This window comes from Sander vitreus, chromosome 5, assembly GCF_031162955.1.
Source record: "Sander vitreus isolate 19-12246 chromosome 5, sanVit1, whole genome shotgun sequence".
Classification (NCBI taxonomy): domain Eukaryota; kingdom Metazoa; phylum Chordata; class Actinopteri; order Perciformes; family Percidae; genus Sander; species Sander vitreus.
Genome location: NC_135859.1, coordinates 13232501 through 13249282, shown reverse-complemented (window position 1 = coordinate 13249282; position 16782 = coordinate 13232501). Strand labels below are relative to the sequence as shown.

The 16782-nt window shown below is 38.6% G+C and overlaps 1 protein-coding gene across 1 annotated transcript in view; it reads left to right on the top strand.

Annotated features, from left to right (window-relative positions):
* The window catches only part of LOC144517549 (uncharacterized), a 36988-nt gene extending 21665 nt beyond the window's left edge, over positions 1-15323 (top strand). Inside the window, exons 14-21 of the mRNA XM_078249631.1 lie at positions 1750-1753; positions 1896-1926; positions 2212-2274; positions 2894-2953; positions 7780-8409; positions 8506-8544; positions 8915-10063; positions 11216-15323. Of these exons, the coding sequence (XP_078105757.1) occupies positions 1750-1753; positions 1896-1926; positions 2212-2274; positions 2894-2953; positions 7780-8409; positions 8506-8544; positions 8915-10063; positions 11216-13308 (4069 nt within the window). The 3' untranslated portion in view covers positions 13309-15323. The remainder of the gene's footprint in view (positions 1-1749; positions 1754-1895; positions 1927-2211; positions 2275-2893; positions 2954-7779; positions 8410-8505; positions 8545-8914; positions 10064-11215) is intronic.
* Positions 15324-16782: the final 1459 nt, after the last annotated feature.

Sequence of the window (16782 nt, the reverse complement as noted above, 5' to 3'; positions counted from 1 at the left end):
TTAAATGTTAAATCTAAATGTTAAATCTAAATCTAAATGTTAAATGTTAAATCTAAATGTTTCGAGATGCATTTTGAATGTGCATATTAGTTAAATATTTAGTTTAGATTTAACATTTAGATTTAACATTTAGATTTAATAATTACATTTAGATTTAGCATTTAGATTTAGATTTAACATTTAGATTTAGCATTTAGCATTTAGGTAAGTGTGTTGAGCTTAGGTCATATTTTTGGAGGTGTGTGGCCGTCACGGTTAGCAGATGAGCTTTACCAGTGGCTCACTAATTTACATTATGATCAGCTAATTTAACAAGTGTACAAAAGCATTGTATTTCTTTTATATGGGGAAATATTTTCTAAATAAGTCATTATGTTTTAAGGTATTTTTGTGGCTTGATTGTAAACAACTTAGAAATAAATAAATGGTTTTAAAGAAGAATATTTTGGTCAATTTAGTCAGCTTTTTCATTGAATCAAGAGAAACACTGAAAAGAAGGATAATGGTACAGTCTCCATGCTACACTAATGATAGTATTAAAGCTTTCATCTGCGTACACATGTCCTCTACGAGTATAATTGTGGCTGAATTATTTGTGTCCCCTTCAAAAATTGCTCTTCAGAAATTTTATGTTTATTTATATTTACGCCCATGGCTATATAACTCATTAAAGTTAGCCTACATTAGCGGACATTTGGGCAAGTTTTGATGCTTCAGATTTTCCAAATTATAAACATAAAATGTATGGCTACCACTCCTAGTTAGGGTAGCCTACTGTTTCTCCTGAGAATATTTTTAAAAGTGCAACCAAATAAAATCAAACTGTCAAATATTACAGTTTTCACCTTATCTTTAACTGTTAATGTTTTTATTCTTGTCTGATGATTGTGATGACAATATCAGTTGTATTCTCAGAGATCAGAGGACACATTGATTGAGCAACACTGGCATAGGGTGACCAGATTTCCTGGAACTAAAACCGGGACACTCTGCGCGAAATCGGTGCCTTTGCAACTTCAAAAATTTGAAAAATATAATTGTTTCAAACTGATCTTTTTCAATACCCATTAAATTAAGACATCTTAACATGACAAGAAATTGTGTTGGGCCATCTCAAGCTATGCCATTTATTATTTATATGTATTATTGCACTGGGATAGTAACAGGACTGATGGTAACTGATGGTAACAGGACTGATGATTTCATGCTAATATGCTAATTTCAAGGTCAGAAAGGCACATGGTATGTAATTTGAAAGGTTATTACTTCTAGATATTGGTAATATCAGGATTAATAAATAATTGTTTATATGTAGCCTACACTTTAAAAAATGGTAACAGGGCTGATGTTGTATGCCGACCCCTCTCTAACAACCCTGATAAAACATGAAAAATAGGACATGTAAGTCTTAAAATGCATCAGGAGCTTATAGGATGTAAGGTGGGATCATACGTCTCTATTAACCCATAGGGATGAGCCAAATTATCTAGCAATTAAATACACTGCAAACAAAGCCATCCATAAAACACCCTTGATTCTGTAGTATTAGTAGGCCCGCCTCCTCAGGTTCAACAGCTCAAAGCAAATAATAAGGAAAGGGAGACTAAACTGAAGGAGGGGTGAAGCGCACATTCTGAAAGAGGAAGATAGGACAAGCAGGTTTTTTTTTGTAATGCGGCCCCAGAACTCTTACTGCATGTTAATGATTTATTCTTGTCTAATGATGATTGTGATGTTGACATGTTGCAGGACAGTTGGTGACATAGATATTAACTATTATTCATTATTCAACTATGGTTGCCTGAGTGTGTGGCTGTGTGAGTGAATCAGAGCGCTAGAGAACCTCAATTGTATTTATTCTTCCTTCCAGATGAATTAGTCTCTGATGTTTCCAGCACAGTGACATCATGGCGAGTGCAACACCTGGTAAGTCAAGTTAAACTTATAGTCTGGATACCAGACTGTCTTCTCTCACTGTCCACATATTACACAGAGCTGGTCTCAGGTCTGTGAGTCCCCCTGATCGAAGCTCATCTGATATTTTGTCCAGACCCGTCAAGTTCAGGTCGGTACAGTAAGCAGACCTCAAGTAAAGACCACCACGGTTTCTGTCATGTGCATGAACATGATATTACCTATCAGTCTAAAATGATTTATATTTTAAATGTATATGTTGGGTTGATCTAGAAATGTTTTTCTGTATTTTTATAGATGATGATGATGATTTAAATGGCCAGAAGCGCAGCAGCAGCCCTGAGCTCGACCGTCCTAACTGTGAGTCAAACTGATTGAGAATTCTTCTACAACATCTTATGTAGGCCTATCAAGGATAAAGTTAGAAATACTCAATTGGTTTTACTTTATGAAGTAAAAAATGAGCTTCAAGCTTCTGCCTCTAAATCTCAGACGTTAGAGTTACATCAGGAACAAATCTGTATCAGTTGGTCTAAGTGTTCAAATCAATTAGAACAATCAAATCAAATTAATCAAATTACCACTGGTACAACCACAATGTGATGTTTCTTCTAAGCTTAAATTTTTGTAGAATGTAATCAACAATGTATATAATGTATTAATTAGTGTGTTTTAGAAGAGCTGACTGTTTTGTCACCGTTGGACAGAACCAGGCTAGCTGCTTCCCCCTGTTTTCAGTCTAAAGGCTAAGCCAGCACGCTATTGGCTGAATATCAGACCAATCATGTGATATCAGTATGATAAACGTGAAGCTATTCTGAAGAGTGGGGAAGTGGTAAATCACAGTTCATAATATAAAACCCCACAGAAATTGTACATTTGAATTATTTCCAAGCGTTGTCCATTAGGGATCACATGTAACAGAGATAATGAATGAATGAATGAATGGATGAATGTGTATATTGCTGTATCCTTACAGTTACCGATGAACATCAGCCCCTTAGGCACAGCAGGAGCTTTCAATTTCAGCCACCGGACAGTGAGTCTGATTTTTTCTTGTGTTTAATTATATTTGACTTTTCAGTGTTTCGTGAGAGATCCTTTCAAGGGTGTATAAATACTATTTGAAAATGCTGTATTATGGGCCTCGACGCAGAGGCCCAGGGTTTGAATCCGACCTGCGGCAAGTTTCCTGCATGTCCTTCCCCCCTCTCTCCCCTTTCATGCTGTCCTGGGGTCTCATTTATAAAACTGTGCATAGAATCCTTACTAAAAGTGTACGTATGCCCCAAAGCCAAAAATTGCGTACGGCAAAAAGAATTCTGATTTATAAAACCGTGCGTACGCACATCTGTAAGCAATGTTCCCTTTATAAATCACAGATTACCCACAAGTATGCGTACATGAATCAGCCTCTTATCCCGCCCTGTACATGCCCATTTGTAACCATAAATAGTCAATGCGAAGCACCTCATGAATGCTGATCAGTATGTTAATGACCCTGGCAGTTGTCCTTTCGTTACGCCGAATCATGACGACTGGCGGGGAAAAAGCAACAACTCAGACGCTCGGGAATTCCTGCAAATCAAATTATAATTCTGTCCTGTTCTCGCACAGTGTAGGGAAACCTGATCTATAGGGTTAAAATATGACTACATATATTAATAATACCGTCCAAAACGGCAGGCATTACGGCACTCGGGGACAGCTTCGATATACCAGACTTATATAATAAGATTTAACAGAACTATATATTTTATCCAAACAAGCCTTAGTGATAAAGTTGAAGATTATATATAATACATTATTTGTAAAAAACATGTAGCTGTCTGCCATTTCCTTCTGGAAACAGCCGGTTGCCCCCAGAGTGGCGAGGACCTGTATTTGGACCAGGATGGCACGGTGCCTGTGCGTTGCCCTCTCTACTGGACCCAATAGATCCAAGAGCACAGCTTTAGGGAAGTTGAATCGGCATATTAGCCAGTCATCGTCGTGGTCCTCTTTCTCTCTTTGAGGCAGACCGGAGTGTGCTAGCTGGCTAAATTAGCATTAGATTAATCGTCCATCTATACAGCTAACATTCAATCATACTACTAATAACTTTATGAGCGTGTTGAATGATATTGTAACCCTATAATGTTATCCACCAAGCATTAGCTAGCATTAACTTTAGCTACTTGTCAACCAGCACATACATTGTAGTAACATTAAGCTGGATTAATATTGTATGTATCAATAAATAAGGTTTCTGCTGTATTACTGTGTTGCAAAGTGGCATGTAATTAATCACAAAATGATGCCTTTTGGCAGAAAAAGCAGTGTTACCAGTATTTTTTTCTGTGACATTGTATGATTTACAATTAGGCTACTCTCGAACGTAGCATCTGGGTGGCCGTGTTTTGACGGAAGTTACGAGTAACTAGATGGTGAAAGGTTATGACGCCACTGACGGGCGACTAAATAAAACGTTACGTGTCTGTAAATAAAATAACAGATTTCTATGGGTTTGCCATTTGATGGAAACATTTGGGGTAGTGTAACTACACAACTCAAAAAGATATATAACATAGGTATGGTCATTTTTAGACATTTTAATGCGGAAAAGTTACATATTGTACCTTTAAATCTTATTATATACGTCTGGTATATCGAAGCTGTCCCTGAGTGCCGTAATATCTGCCGTTTTGGACGTGTTATTAATACATGTAGTTATAGATCAGGTTTCCCTACACTACGGCAAGAACAGGCCGAAATTATAATTCAATTTGCAGCAATTCCTGAACGTCTGAGAAGTGTTTTGCTTTTTCTCCGCCAGTCACCATGATTCGGTGTAACAACTGCCAGTGTCATTCATATACAAATGTCTTTATTAAATACAAAATAAAAAATATCCAGTTGGGAGATTAGACTTTGTTGAGTTCCGATTCAAATGAATTGGTAAAGTAGACAGAGTTGTGTTAATATATATTAACCTTTTTTTCTTTTCTTTTTTTTTTCTTTTCTTTTTTTTTTAAGATAATTTTTATTGTTTTTATATATTTTTACATACAGAACAGACAAACACAATTGAACAAGAACAACAACCCTCTCCCACCCCCTCACACTCGAGGAAAGAAAAACAAACAAATAAACAAAAAAACAAAAACAGAAATCACACCTTGCCTAGTCGCTTTCCTCTAATTCTTGTGATGCTGAGGTCATTAGGACCGACACTTGTGCTGCTGCGTTTTTCCATAGGTCTATAGTCGATGACTTGGCCTTGTTAATCCTTGCTGTAGAGAGCTCAAGCATAACTATGTCTAGAAAATACGCCAACCACTGTTTTATACAAAGCGAGTGGGGGGAGGGGGGAGCCAGCGCTGAGCTATCATTTTCTTGGTCACAGTTGATCCAGCTAGCCAAATTTTCTTCTCTCTACCAAGTAGGTGTAATTTAGAGTCATCATTAAGTAACAAAACAATCGGGTCAGTAGGAAGTCGACATCATATCACATCAGATATTATTGATGTTGATTTATTCCAAAACTCATGCACCTGTTCACACTCCCAGACCATGTGCAGGAAAGTTCCAGTTTGTTCAGGTTGGCAGAACGTGCACTAGGGAGTAGGAATGACTTTAGAGACGTATCTCTTCTGAGGAGTCCAATATGTCCTATGGCATATGTTGAAGTGGATCTGCTGGTGATTTGGGTTCTTGGAACAGTGGGAAATGTTGTCCCAAACTGTCTCCCAATTAATTACATTCCCCTCCGGGCTCAGCTCTCGCTCCCATTTATTTACTATTGGGAGTTCTCTTATGGATACTTGCACCAGTTTAGCATAAATCCTGGACACTAATCCTCTCACTGGAGAATCAACAAGCCATTTAATGATTGGGTGCATCTCAAGACTGTTCCCCCATGGTACTCCATAACATTTTCGGGCTGATCTTAAGAAGATAAAGGAAGACTGATGTCTTATGTCCACTTCAAAGCTAGTTCTCAGGTCTTCAAAACTTAACATACCTTCATCATTGAATAGCTGGTCTAGAGTATAAATACCTCTTTCACTCCACTGGTTATAAACAAAAGGTTTGTTACCAGACATTAAGTGTATGTTGTGCCAAATTGGGGTGTTCAAATGCCACTTATTGGTGTAGCGTAGTTGCTCCCCGACCTGTTTAAAGTTGGTCAATGTGTTGGTGATAATAGGGCCATAGCCTAGCATACACATTTTGGACACACGCCTGTAAAGGCAAGGTCTTGCAGTCTTAGACTTGTCTTAGTCTAAGAGTCTTAGACTCCATGGGACTGTAGATGAGGGGTCCATCCACACTCTGAGGGCCCGTAGCTGAAAGGCTCTGTGGTACACTTTAAGGTTGGGCCAGGCCTCCCATGTTTGTGGTACATTGCAGGGTAGAGTATTTTAGCCTAGGTTGTTTATTATTCCAAATATACTGCCGAATTACGGTATCAAGTTTCTTCCAGAAATTTATCGGTGAGGGTAAGGGGATCATTGTACTTAAGAAATTCACACAAGGAACTATGTTCGTTTTAACAACATCAATCCTGGACCGTAGCGATGCCGGCTGCACAGACCAATTGGCCAGATCCCTTTGAACACTACTTAATATAGTTTAATAGTTGTCCTGGACAACTCGCTGTAGCGATGCGTGAATGGTGATAATTTTGCTTTGGGTTGGTATTGTATCACTAATAGCTGATGTCACCTGTCCGTTGTTCAACAGAAGAAGATTAGATTTATTCCAATTGATTTTATAGCCAGAGATTGAGCCAAATTCATTAATGATCTTAAGTCCTCAAGGTCAGAGATGTATAGCAAAATATAATCTGCAAATAACGATATTGAGTTGTTATTGGATTTAATCTGGACATTACATATTTTATTTTGCTTTATGGCTTGGGCTAACAGTTCAAGAGAGATCGCAAATAGCATGGGAGATAGCGGGAATCCCTGTCGAGAGCCCCGTGCGACGGGGAATGGCTGAGAATGCAGGCCATTTGTTGAGACTATGGCCGTGTGACTCGCGTATAAAGTACGTAAGATTTTGGAATAGAGCTTAATATCCGTCCCAATGAGGCTGATGGGCCTGTAGTTTGAACATCGTAGGATCTTTGCCCTTTACATCATTCTGACCTTCTACCTAGATCTTAATAACACATGACAGAACATATATTCAATACATTTGAATACATGCAGGCTTGATTATTCCACCTATCACCTGTTAGTGAGAAAAACAGCACTTTAGTGGATTGACGGTTACTGTTGCATTGCAGCTCAGTTTGTAGCTGCTGGTTCAATTCTGGACCAATTTTAAAGATTTTTGTTCACATTTAATCACTTAGACACGAATGCCTGGGAAAATAGGGTCCAGGTTGAAAAATACAGAAATTACCCTTTAAGCTCAATTACTGTGTACCCATTATAGGGACTCAAATAAGCAGGTCAACATTTTTATCAACTCCTCTCTTCTCTCATCTGGATTTCGGCAGTTGGAAGTCAGAGGATATTTTTCAGAAAGATTTTATCAAACTAAGATTGTTATAGGGCAGGAGACATATCCCCTAATCCCAGTGGAAATAACTCACCTGATCCCCTCACAAATCAAACCCCAGAGACACACAACATTGTCAGGGAGTCCAGTGGGGTTGATATTGTATTTGAAAGAAATGGAGCACAAGGCAATGCCATCAATGTTTTAGAGTACTGTTGCAACACTGTAGACTGGGACCAGAATCAACTAATGAAAAATATTATATTATATAATCTACTGTACATAATAATGTACATGTAATTTACTAACTGAAAGAAAGTCTATATGGTGTTAAGTGACTGTTTAACTGGCTAAACAAATGTTCTTTTGCAGTGTCAGAGCTGAGGGTTGTTCTGCTGGGGAACAGCTGGTCTGAGAGGACGAAAGTGGGGAACGTCATACTGGGAGAGACTGGACTCAACACTGAGGAAGAACCAGACCACTGTCTGAGAGTCCGTGGACAGTTAAAGGAGAAAATAATAGTCATCAACACTCCAGATCTGCTGCACCCCAACATCTCTGAAGAAAAACTGACAGAACATGTAGAAAACTGTGTGAAACTCTCTGATCCTGGACCTCATGTGTTCCTGCTGGTTCTACAGCCTGAAGACTTCACTGAGAAACACAAACAGAGGCTACAATCAATCCTTGGCAAGTTCAGTGATCAATCATTTGGTCATTCATTGCTTCTGATATCAACCCCCAGACAGGATTCAGCTATCATGGACAAAGATGAGCTAGACCAGTCATTCAAAGAAATGATCACAATGTGTAGAGCTGGATACTTGAAGCAGAAGAACCTTGAACATGCAGAGCTGTTAACACGTTTGGGTCAAATTGTAAAAGAGAACAATGGAGAGCATGTGAGCTGTGATGTGTTTGAAGATGCAGCACCAGGTTCTGATCAGGAAAGCCTGAAACAAGCAGAAGCCGTCAGTAACTTGGATCTTAAAAACGTTGCTGGTAAGTGCAAGACATAAATTAAGTTAATGAGAACTTTATAATTACCACAAATGACTGTAGAATTATACTACTGTACTTGACATGACTCTTTTACAGAGGTGAGCGTTCCTGGTGATTATACCCAGTCCCATCAGTGTAAGTAAATACCACGTTATTACCCAAATACATACAGGAGCAATACATAATACAACATATAAGAAATATGTGTTGATATCTTTGGTATCAGTCAGACATTAGGTAGAACGTTTTAGCTTTACAAGAAAATTAAACGTTTGTTTTGGTGAATCAGTCACTGAATAGTTTTAATGTTAATTTAAGAGATAGAGAATTTGGGTTAATTCAAAGATGTAGGACATATTGATTTTTTTACACAATATAAAGCAATCACTCATTAGTGTCTGCATCCCTCTTGACATATACAACATGTTGGAAATGTGATGAATTGATATGTAAGAATATGTCACTGCAATACTTTAACTAACGTTATATCTTTGATATTCCATAGCATGTGAACTGAGGATTGTGATGTTTGGAAGTGAGGACAAAAAGAAAACATTATGCAAATTCATCACTCTCAGCGAAAACAAGAACCAAGGTGAGGTCACCAGTGGACAGTGGAGAAGACATCCTCTAAAAATTGTGAAAGCTCCAGTCATCTTCAGTCTGACTGTGGAAGCAGTCAGAGAAGCGATGAGGAAGTGTGTGACTCTTTGTTCTCCTGGACCAAATGTCCTGCTGCTGTTAGTGAAACCTTCTGAATTCTCAGAGAAGAAGAGACAAACACTGAAGTTCATCCTGAGTTTGTTTGGTCAAGATGCCTTTCAACACTCAATGGTCATCATGACACATGAGGGGAATGAAACAAGTGTATGTAAGCTCATTAATGACTGTGGAAGAAGAAAGTACAACATTGATGAAAACAACCACAGTTTGTTAATGGAGAAGATTGAGAACATTGTGCATGAAAACAAAGGAACCTTCCTCACCTTCATTGAAGAGACCATCAGACCAGATTTAAACCTGGTTCTGTGTGGGAGGAGAGGAGCAGAGAAGACTTCAGCAGCCAAGGCCATTTTAGGTCAGACAGAGCTTCATTCAGTCTCCAACTCATCAGAGTGTGTTAAACATCAGGGGGAGGTGTGTGGACGTTGGGTTTCCCTGGTGGAGCTGCCTGCCTTGTATGGAGAACGTCAGGAGGCAGTGATGGAGGAATCATTCAGGTGTATCTCCCTCTGTGATCCTGAGGGCGTCCATGCCTTCATCCTGGTCCTACCTGTGGGTCCCCTCACTGATAAAGACAAGGGAGAGTTAGAGATCATCCAGAACACTTTCAGCTCTCGAGTCAATGACTTCACCATGATTCTGTTCACTGTGGAGTCAGATCCTAAAGCTCCAGCTGTTGTTAAGTTTCTAAAGAAAGACAATGGCATCCAGGATCTCTGTCAGAGCTGTGGAGAAAGATATGTTATTCTCAACATCAAGGACCAGCAGCAGATCCCAGAGCTTTTGGACAAAATAGAAAAAATGAGACTAAGACCTTACAAAGACCAGCCATGCTGCTACACAACAAAAACATTTGCATTTGGCCATATAGAAAATATCAGCACGCTACAGGCTGAACTGATCAACCTGAGAACAAAAAGCATGATCAGCTGTAAGTACCAAGGTTACAATGGTTTAGAATTTTTACTAAGTTTTAATTTTATTTTTTACTTTAGTTTTAGTTTCTGGAGTGCATTTGCTAGTGTTAGTTTAGTTTCAAGTTTTTCAGATATGTCTATTTTTACAGTAGTTCTAGTTTGTTTTTGTTAGGGCGAGGTATAATGTCTCAGAAGTATGTAGCTACATATACATATAAAATACATGGTTGGAGAACTGTATAGACCCTTTGCACGTGACGTCACGCTCCACTTGCGCGAATTATGAACGCCATTACGGACGGCGGAAGAGCTTGGAGTAGAGCATTGGCACACCCAGTGAACAACAGTATGTGGGTAGCCACGACCGACCATGTCCTCTAAAAACATGGGCTACGTGTTATATAAATCTTTACTTAAGTAAAGAATAGATGTTAATACAAAATAAACCCTAGATTGATGTCTTATATTTGCCATTATGAGGTACCTCCCCCCGCCGTTAGCGTAGCATCGCGTACCTGTAACCCAGCCAGCTACAAAGAACTGGTAAGCATCCAGACTTTTAAAAGCTTTGAGATCAACACCAATATATGGGGATACCCCATTTACCACATAGTGGTACAGATCGTGTGGACTGAAGTCGGGCAGACTCGGTGATTAATGAGGTCCGTGAAAACGGAGGGAGAAAGAATTAAGGGTCGGTATGCAATCCTGCTATCTCCAACTTCTCCAAATACTGCTCTTTGTGAGCACCTACCAGATGCCCTACCTCGACCGATAACGGCACGACAACTTATTGTTCAATAGAAAAAGCCATAAATACAGTTTATTTAGTGTTATGTATTTCAAACTGATTGAAACTATGAAACTTTCCGCTCGTCTACTACTGTTTAGCCTCTGCTTCCGCCGTCCATCATGGTGTCGTCACGTGGTCGTGGTCACGTGTTTGCAAAGGGTCTATAGGAATGGCCTTAATGGTTAATCTTTATGCTACTTTTAATGTCCGAAAAGCAATTGCAGCACATTGCCATCTCCTGCGTGGTTCATTGTCACGAAAGTTGACAGAAAATCATGCCGTCTTTTTTTGCAGTGAAATATTACAGCTACAAAACTAAATCTAATGATTTATGTTAATTTTTATTTTATTTGTGAAATGTGTTATTTCCCAGGTGATGATGAGAAGCAGAGCCCAGAGTGTCTCAGGATTGTGCTGATAGGGAAGACCGGCTGTGGAAAGAGCTCTACAGGAAACACCATTCTAGGAAGTAAAGCGTTCAGAGCTGCATCAAGCCAAAGATCAGTCACCAAAGAGTGTCAGAAAGCAGAGACTGTAGTGGAAGGTCGTCCTGTCGCTGTAGTCGACACTCCTGGTCTGTTTGACACAACTTTGTCCCATGAAGAGGTTAATGAGGAGATGGTGAAATGCATCAGTCTTCTGGCTCCAGGACCTCATGTCTTCCTGTTGGTGTTACAAATTGGCAGACTCACCACAGAGGAAAAGGACACATTAAAACTTATCAAGGACGTCTTTGGAAAAAAATCTGAAAATTTCACCATCATTCTTTTCACAAGAGGAGATTCACTGGAACATGAGGAGCAGTGTGTTGAGGAATACATTCAAGAAGAATGTGATGATTCCTTTAAGAAACTGATTGCTGACTGTGGAGGAAGATACCATGTGTTCAATAACTATGATGAACAAAACCGGACACAAGTCAGTGAGCTGATATCCAAAATTGACACCATGGTGAAGGAAAGTGGAGGCAGCTGCTACAGCAATGAGATGCTGCAAGAGGCCGAGGCAGCTATACAGAAAGAAGTGGAGAAGATCCTGAAGGAGAAGGAAGAAGATATGCAGAAAGAGAGGGAGGAACTGGGAAGAAAACATAAGGAAGAAATGGAAGCAGTGAAAAGAAAAATGGAAGAACAGAGAGCAGAAATTGAACAGGAGAGAAAACTGAGAGAAAAACAACTTCAGGAACAGGAGGAGAACATCAACAAAGAACGTGAGGAAAGAAAGAAAGATAAGGAAATAAGAGAAGAAGAAGAGAGGAAGAGAAAACAACAGGATGAAACTCAACAACTGGAGTGGGAACAAAAAGTTGAAGCTTTGGAGAAAAAAATAAGGTCAGAGTCAGAATCTAAGGAAACTATTGATAGAAAGCTGGAGGAGAGCAGAGAAGAGATGAGAAAAGAACGAGAGAAGTGGGAGAAAAAACAAAAAGAATGGTGGGACAAACGAGAACAAGAAGATGAACAGAGACAACATAAGGAGCAAACAAAACTGAAAAAGCTCCAAGAAGACTATGATCATGAAAGGGAAAGTTATGAAAAGAAAAGAAGCGAAGAGGACCAAATCAGACAGGAACAAGAGGAGAAGAAGCTGAAAGAGTTAAAGGAAAACCATAAAACAGAACTGGAAGGCATGAAGAAGAAGTATGACGAGGAGGCCAGAAAGAAAGCTGAAGAGTTCAATGAATTCAAAGAAAGCAAGGAAAGGGACTTTGCAGCTCTGATAGAAAAGAACTGGGAGGAAGTAATGGATCTGAAGCGACAGCAAGAGAAAGCCATGCAGGAGAAGCAGGGGGAATATGACCGCTTGAATGATCTCTCTACCCACAAAGAAAAAAGTCTAAAGCAAGTTGTGGAGGAAGTACAGAACAAACATAAGGAAGAAATGACTAACTTGGTACTGTTTCTTCTGACCCAAAAGAAAGAAAACAGGGAAAAAATAGGAGCAATGCAGAAAACACACCAAAAAGAGGTTAATACCATTATAAAAGAACTTTCAGCCCAAAACAAAAGAAAGGAGAAGGAACAAATTGATAAAGAAAAGAAAAGACACAGCCAAGAAATGAAAAACTTAGAGAAGGAACTTTCAACCCAAAACAAAGAAGATCGTCACATCAGAAAGGAAACACTGTATGTCCAACATAGGATGAAAATGACTGAGTTGAGAGAGGAATTGTTGAACCAAAAGAAACAAAATCAGAAGGAAGAATTGGCTAAATTAGAGAAACAACATGAACAAAAACTGGATGAATTCAAACAGAAACTTCTGGAAGAAAATAAAAGAAATGAGAGAGAACAAATGGATGAACTGTTGAAGAATCAAAAACAAGAAATTGAGGAGTTAAAAAAGAAAGGCATGACCGAAGATGGAGACCTGGATGAACTGCAGAAAAAACACGAAAAAGAAATGAATGAGTTGAAAGAGAAAGTTTTGAGTCCAGAGGGGCAACAGTCGTGCTGGATTATATGAGCAATTTAATTATTTAGGAAGGTCGCACAAAAAGGTGTTGTTCTCATCTATTGCAAGGTTAGCGGGAAAGACAGGTCTTAGTTTTTTTTAATTCCAAACTAGTTATTGCACACACACACAGTGCCAATATCACTCTGCACTGTATCAATACCTCTCTTCTCCAACAAGTCCTCATATCTAACCATAGACAGTCAAATGAATGGACAAAGCGACGCCATAGATTTCGACGGAGACCAGTGAAGTCAATTAGAAGCACTTTTCCGGTGATGGCTGAGCGTACTGCGCAGCCTCAAACTGAGCTTGACGACGTAAATGTGACGTGAGCAACCTGTCTGAAATGTATGTCTTCTGGAAGCTGTGCCAAGAGAAATCTGAATCATTCCGACTCTTGCCACATACCAAAGTATTTCTAATCCATCAAAACGTTGCTGAAATATTTTGTTCCGATGCTTTCATGGACTCTCTACGGGCTTCTCCCTTCACTGTATGCCTCCACCTCCCCCCGATTGCCTGTGAGCTTCTCCTGTACTGTACGGTAATTTCTCTATTGTGCGACAGAAAGTCGCATGGTCATGACACAATTGTTAGCCTATTTTTACAAAAACGTCTGCTACGGAGCCATAACGTGAGATACAAGGTAATGGAGCCTTTTATACATTGTCGTGTTTCTTTAGAAATAAACAATGGACAAATAGAGTATTTAAACGCTTCAGATGTAAAGTTATTGTGAAACTGACGCAGTACTACCAGTTACGCACGTGATGCCAAACGTGACGTAGTTACAGTCTATTGTAGTTTTCCATTTAAGTGAATGAGAAAATGTGTCCAAACTTTTCACTGGTATTGTACGTTTGAATGTAATTTTTGTAATTTGCTCTTGGGGCATTAGCTCTCCCAGTAGACTCCTCCTCATTGCTGCAGTGATTCTTTGAGAGCTCCCTTAAATATCAGTAACCTGTTGCATAAACTACCAGGGGTTCATTTAGGATTGTTGCATAAAGCCAGAGGTGTCAAGTAACGAAGTACAAATACTTTGTTACCTTACTTAAGTAGAAATTTTGGGTATCTATACTTAACTGGAGTAATTATTTTACAGCAGACTTTTTACTTCTACCCCTTACATTTTCACGCAATTATCTGTAATTTCTACTCCTTACATTTTAAAAATAGCCTTGTTACTCCTATTATGGCCTTTAGAAAAATGTTTTTTTTTGTGAAGGTGGGGTAGTGCACTATAGGCCCCTGTGCCGCGGCCTAAGCTTTTGTCCTTAATGGCATTTTTTTCCCCTTGCATTACTTTTACTTTTATACTTTAAGTAGTTTTGAAACCAGTACTTTTACACTTTTACTTGAGTAAAAAGCTTGAGTTGATACTTCTACAGAAGTCTTTTTAAACCTTAGTATCTATACTTCTACCTGAGTAATGAATGTGAATAATTTTTGACACCTCTGCTTTTTGCCCAAGTGTTTAGCCTAAAGCTTTCACAGTAGGCTAGTTACTGTCATAACACAGAACATGTTCACTTTAGTTATCAAGGTTTCCCTTCACTCACATTATTATCCTTTTACGCTACTTGACAGCATTATTAGTGTTAGCTAGCTTTTCCAAAATAGACAACAAAGACAATACAAAAACAAAAAGGAAGCCAAACTGGGCAGAATATGAGAATGTTTTTCTCTTCAAAACTATTATAGCATGTTATCCAAAGTAAATTTAACTTAATTATTTTAACTTGGTGTTCAAGGTCCAGTTCCAGTTAGATTTTGAAGAAAGACTGATGGATTTTGAATAATTTGTTTTTTCTGCATGAATATACATTTTTATTTATGGACATATCCATTAGTGTGTTGTATATTCAGTTTTGTCATTAAATGTAAATGTTTCTCATCTTGATTTCTTTTTGATAAGTGACATGATTTTACAAGTTGTTGGTGTTTTTATGATCTTTACATACTGCACATGAAAATGTATCCTCTTGTTTATATAAATAAACTAAACAGAACTAAAAACTGAACCAACAAGAATGATAATTTGTTTTATACCGTAGTGTTAGCTTCTTTTCATTGATAGTTCCCAGTTTATATACGGTTAGAAGATGGCTGTGTCTCATGTGACCTTGTTATTTGTACACCCTGTGACTATACAAATCACAACATGTAAATAGGAACATGTTGGTGTTATTTTGTCACTTATTTGGAGCATTAGGCTAGTTGGAACCAATTACCTTCAGGATCCGTGCTAGGCTTAGCTAGCGGTGGGGCCGTCAGACAGAGTTACAACACGCACGGACATGAGAAGGGTATGTATAGACTTATCTAACTCTGGGCGTTACGGTGAACAAGTTAAAGTCCCAATAAGTCAGCGTGTTCCTTTAAAGAAGCGAGCTTGTGACCAGGAGGTCGTCGGTTCAATCCCCAGACTGACAGGATAAAATCTGGATGGGGAAAGTGAAAGAGCAGCGCTTGTCCCTCCCTCATTACCACCACTGAGGTGCCCTTGAGCAAGGCCCTTAACCCCACCCGCTGCTCAGTGGCCAGCAGATCAGACTGTGGTTGTACTGGGCAGCTTCCAGGTATGAATGTGTGGAACTGTGTAAATGTGATCAGGGCGTTCCTGCAAAAGAGAGGCTCTCAGTGAACCTTCCCTAAATAAATAAAGGTTAAAATAAAAAATAAAACATCACAGGAACCGTAAAAGGTAATTCAACACAACAGCCCTAAATACATACATTGTTAAGTTTACAGAGTTCACTGTGTAAAGAAGGGATGAACTCAATGTTTTTCAGCTATTTACTACTTACGTTACAGATTACATTTCACATACTCATGAGAATATAAAACATGACATATACTACACATTATACTGCCCAACTATATGCAAGGTAGTTAAACTTAGTTAAATTTAAGTTCATATTTCTTACGTAATGAACCAGTAATGGAAATCCAACAACAACATGCATATAATATGGCTGACAGGGGATATGCAGAATTTACTTTGAAGGCTGTAAGTATTTTTCTTATTATATTTACCTAATTTTACTCTAATCAAAAAATGTTTACTTTTAATTGAGTATTTGTGTGTATTACCACATGATCTGATACTTCTTTCACTATTTACCACTGAAAAGTTCCACAACAAAATGTTTTCTTAGCCAGTAAGGACATATTAGTAAGACAGTAATGCACTTACAAATACAATTGCATAGGCTATGAACTACTTAAAAATGTTTGTTTTTTTGTTGTTATTTTTACCAAAAAAATGTCAATTTTATCTTTATCATCTACAAAAGTATGGCTGTTTCTTTGTGCTGTTAATAACAACTGCAGCCATCCCAAACGGCCTGTGTTTTCAGATAGATATACTTAACGTTACGGAAAACCAAAGGCTCCAAAAGAAACACTGATCTGACAGCTTGATTATTAGCCTTACAAAGTCATTATATTTTTAAGTGTCTCTGTTTTTTGGCCACCATC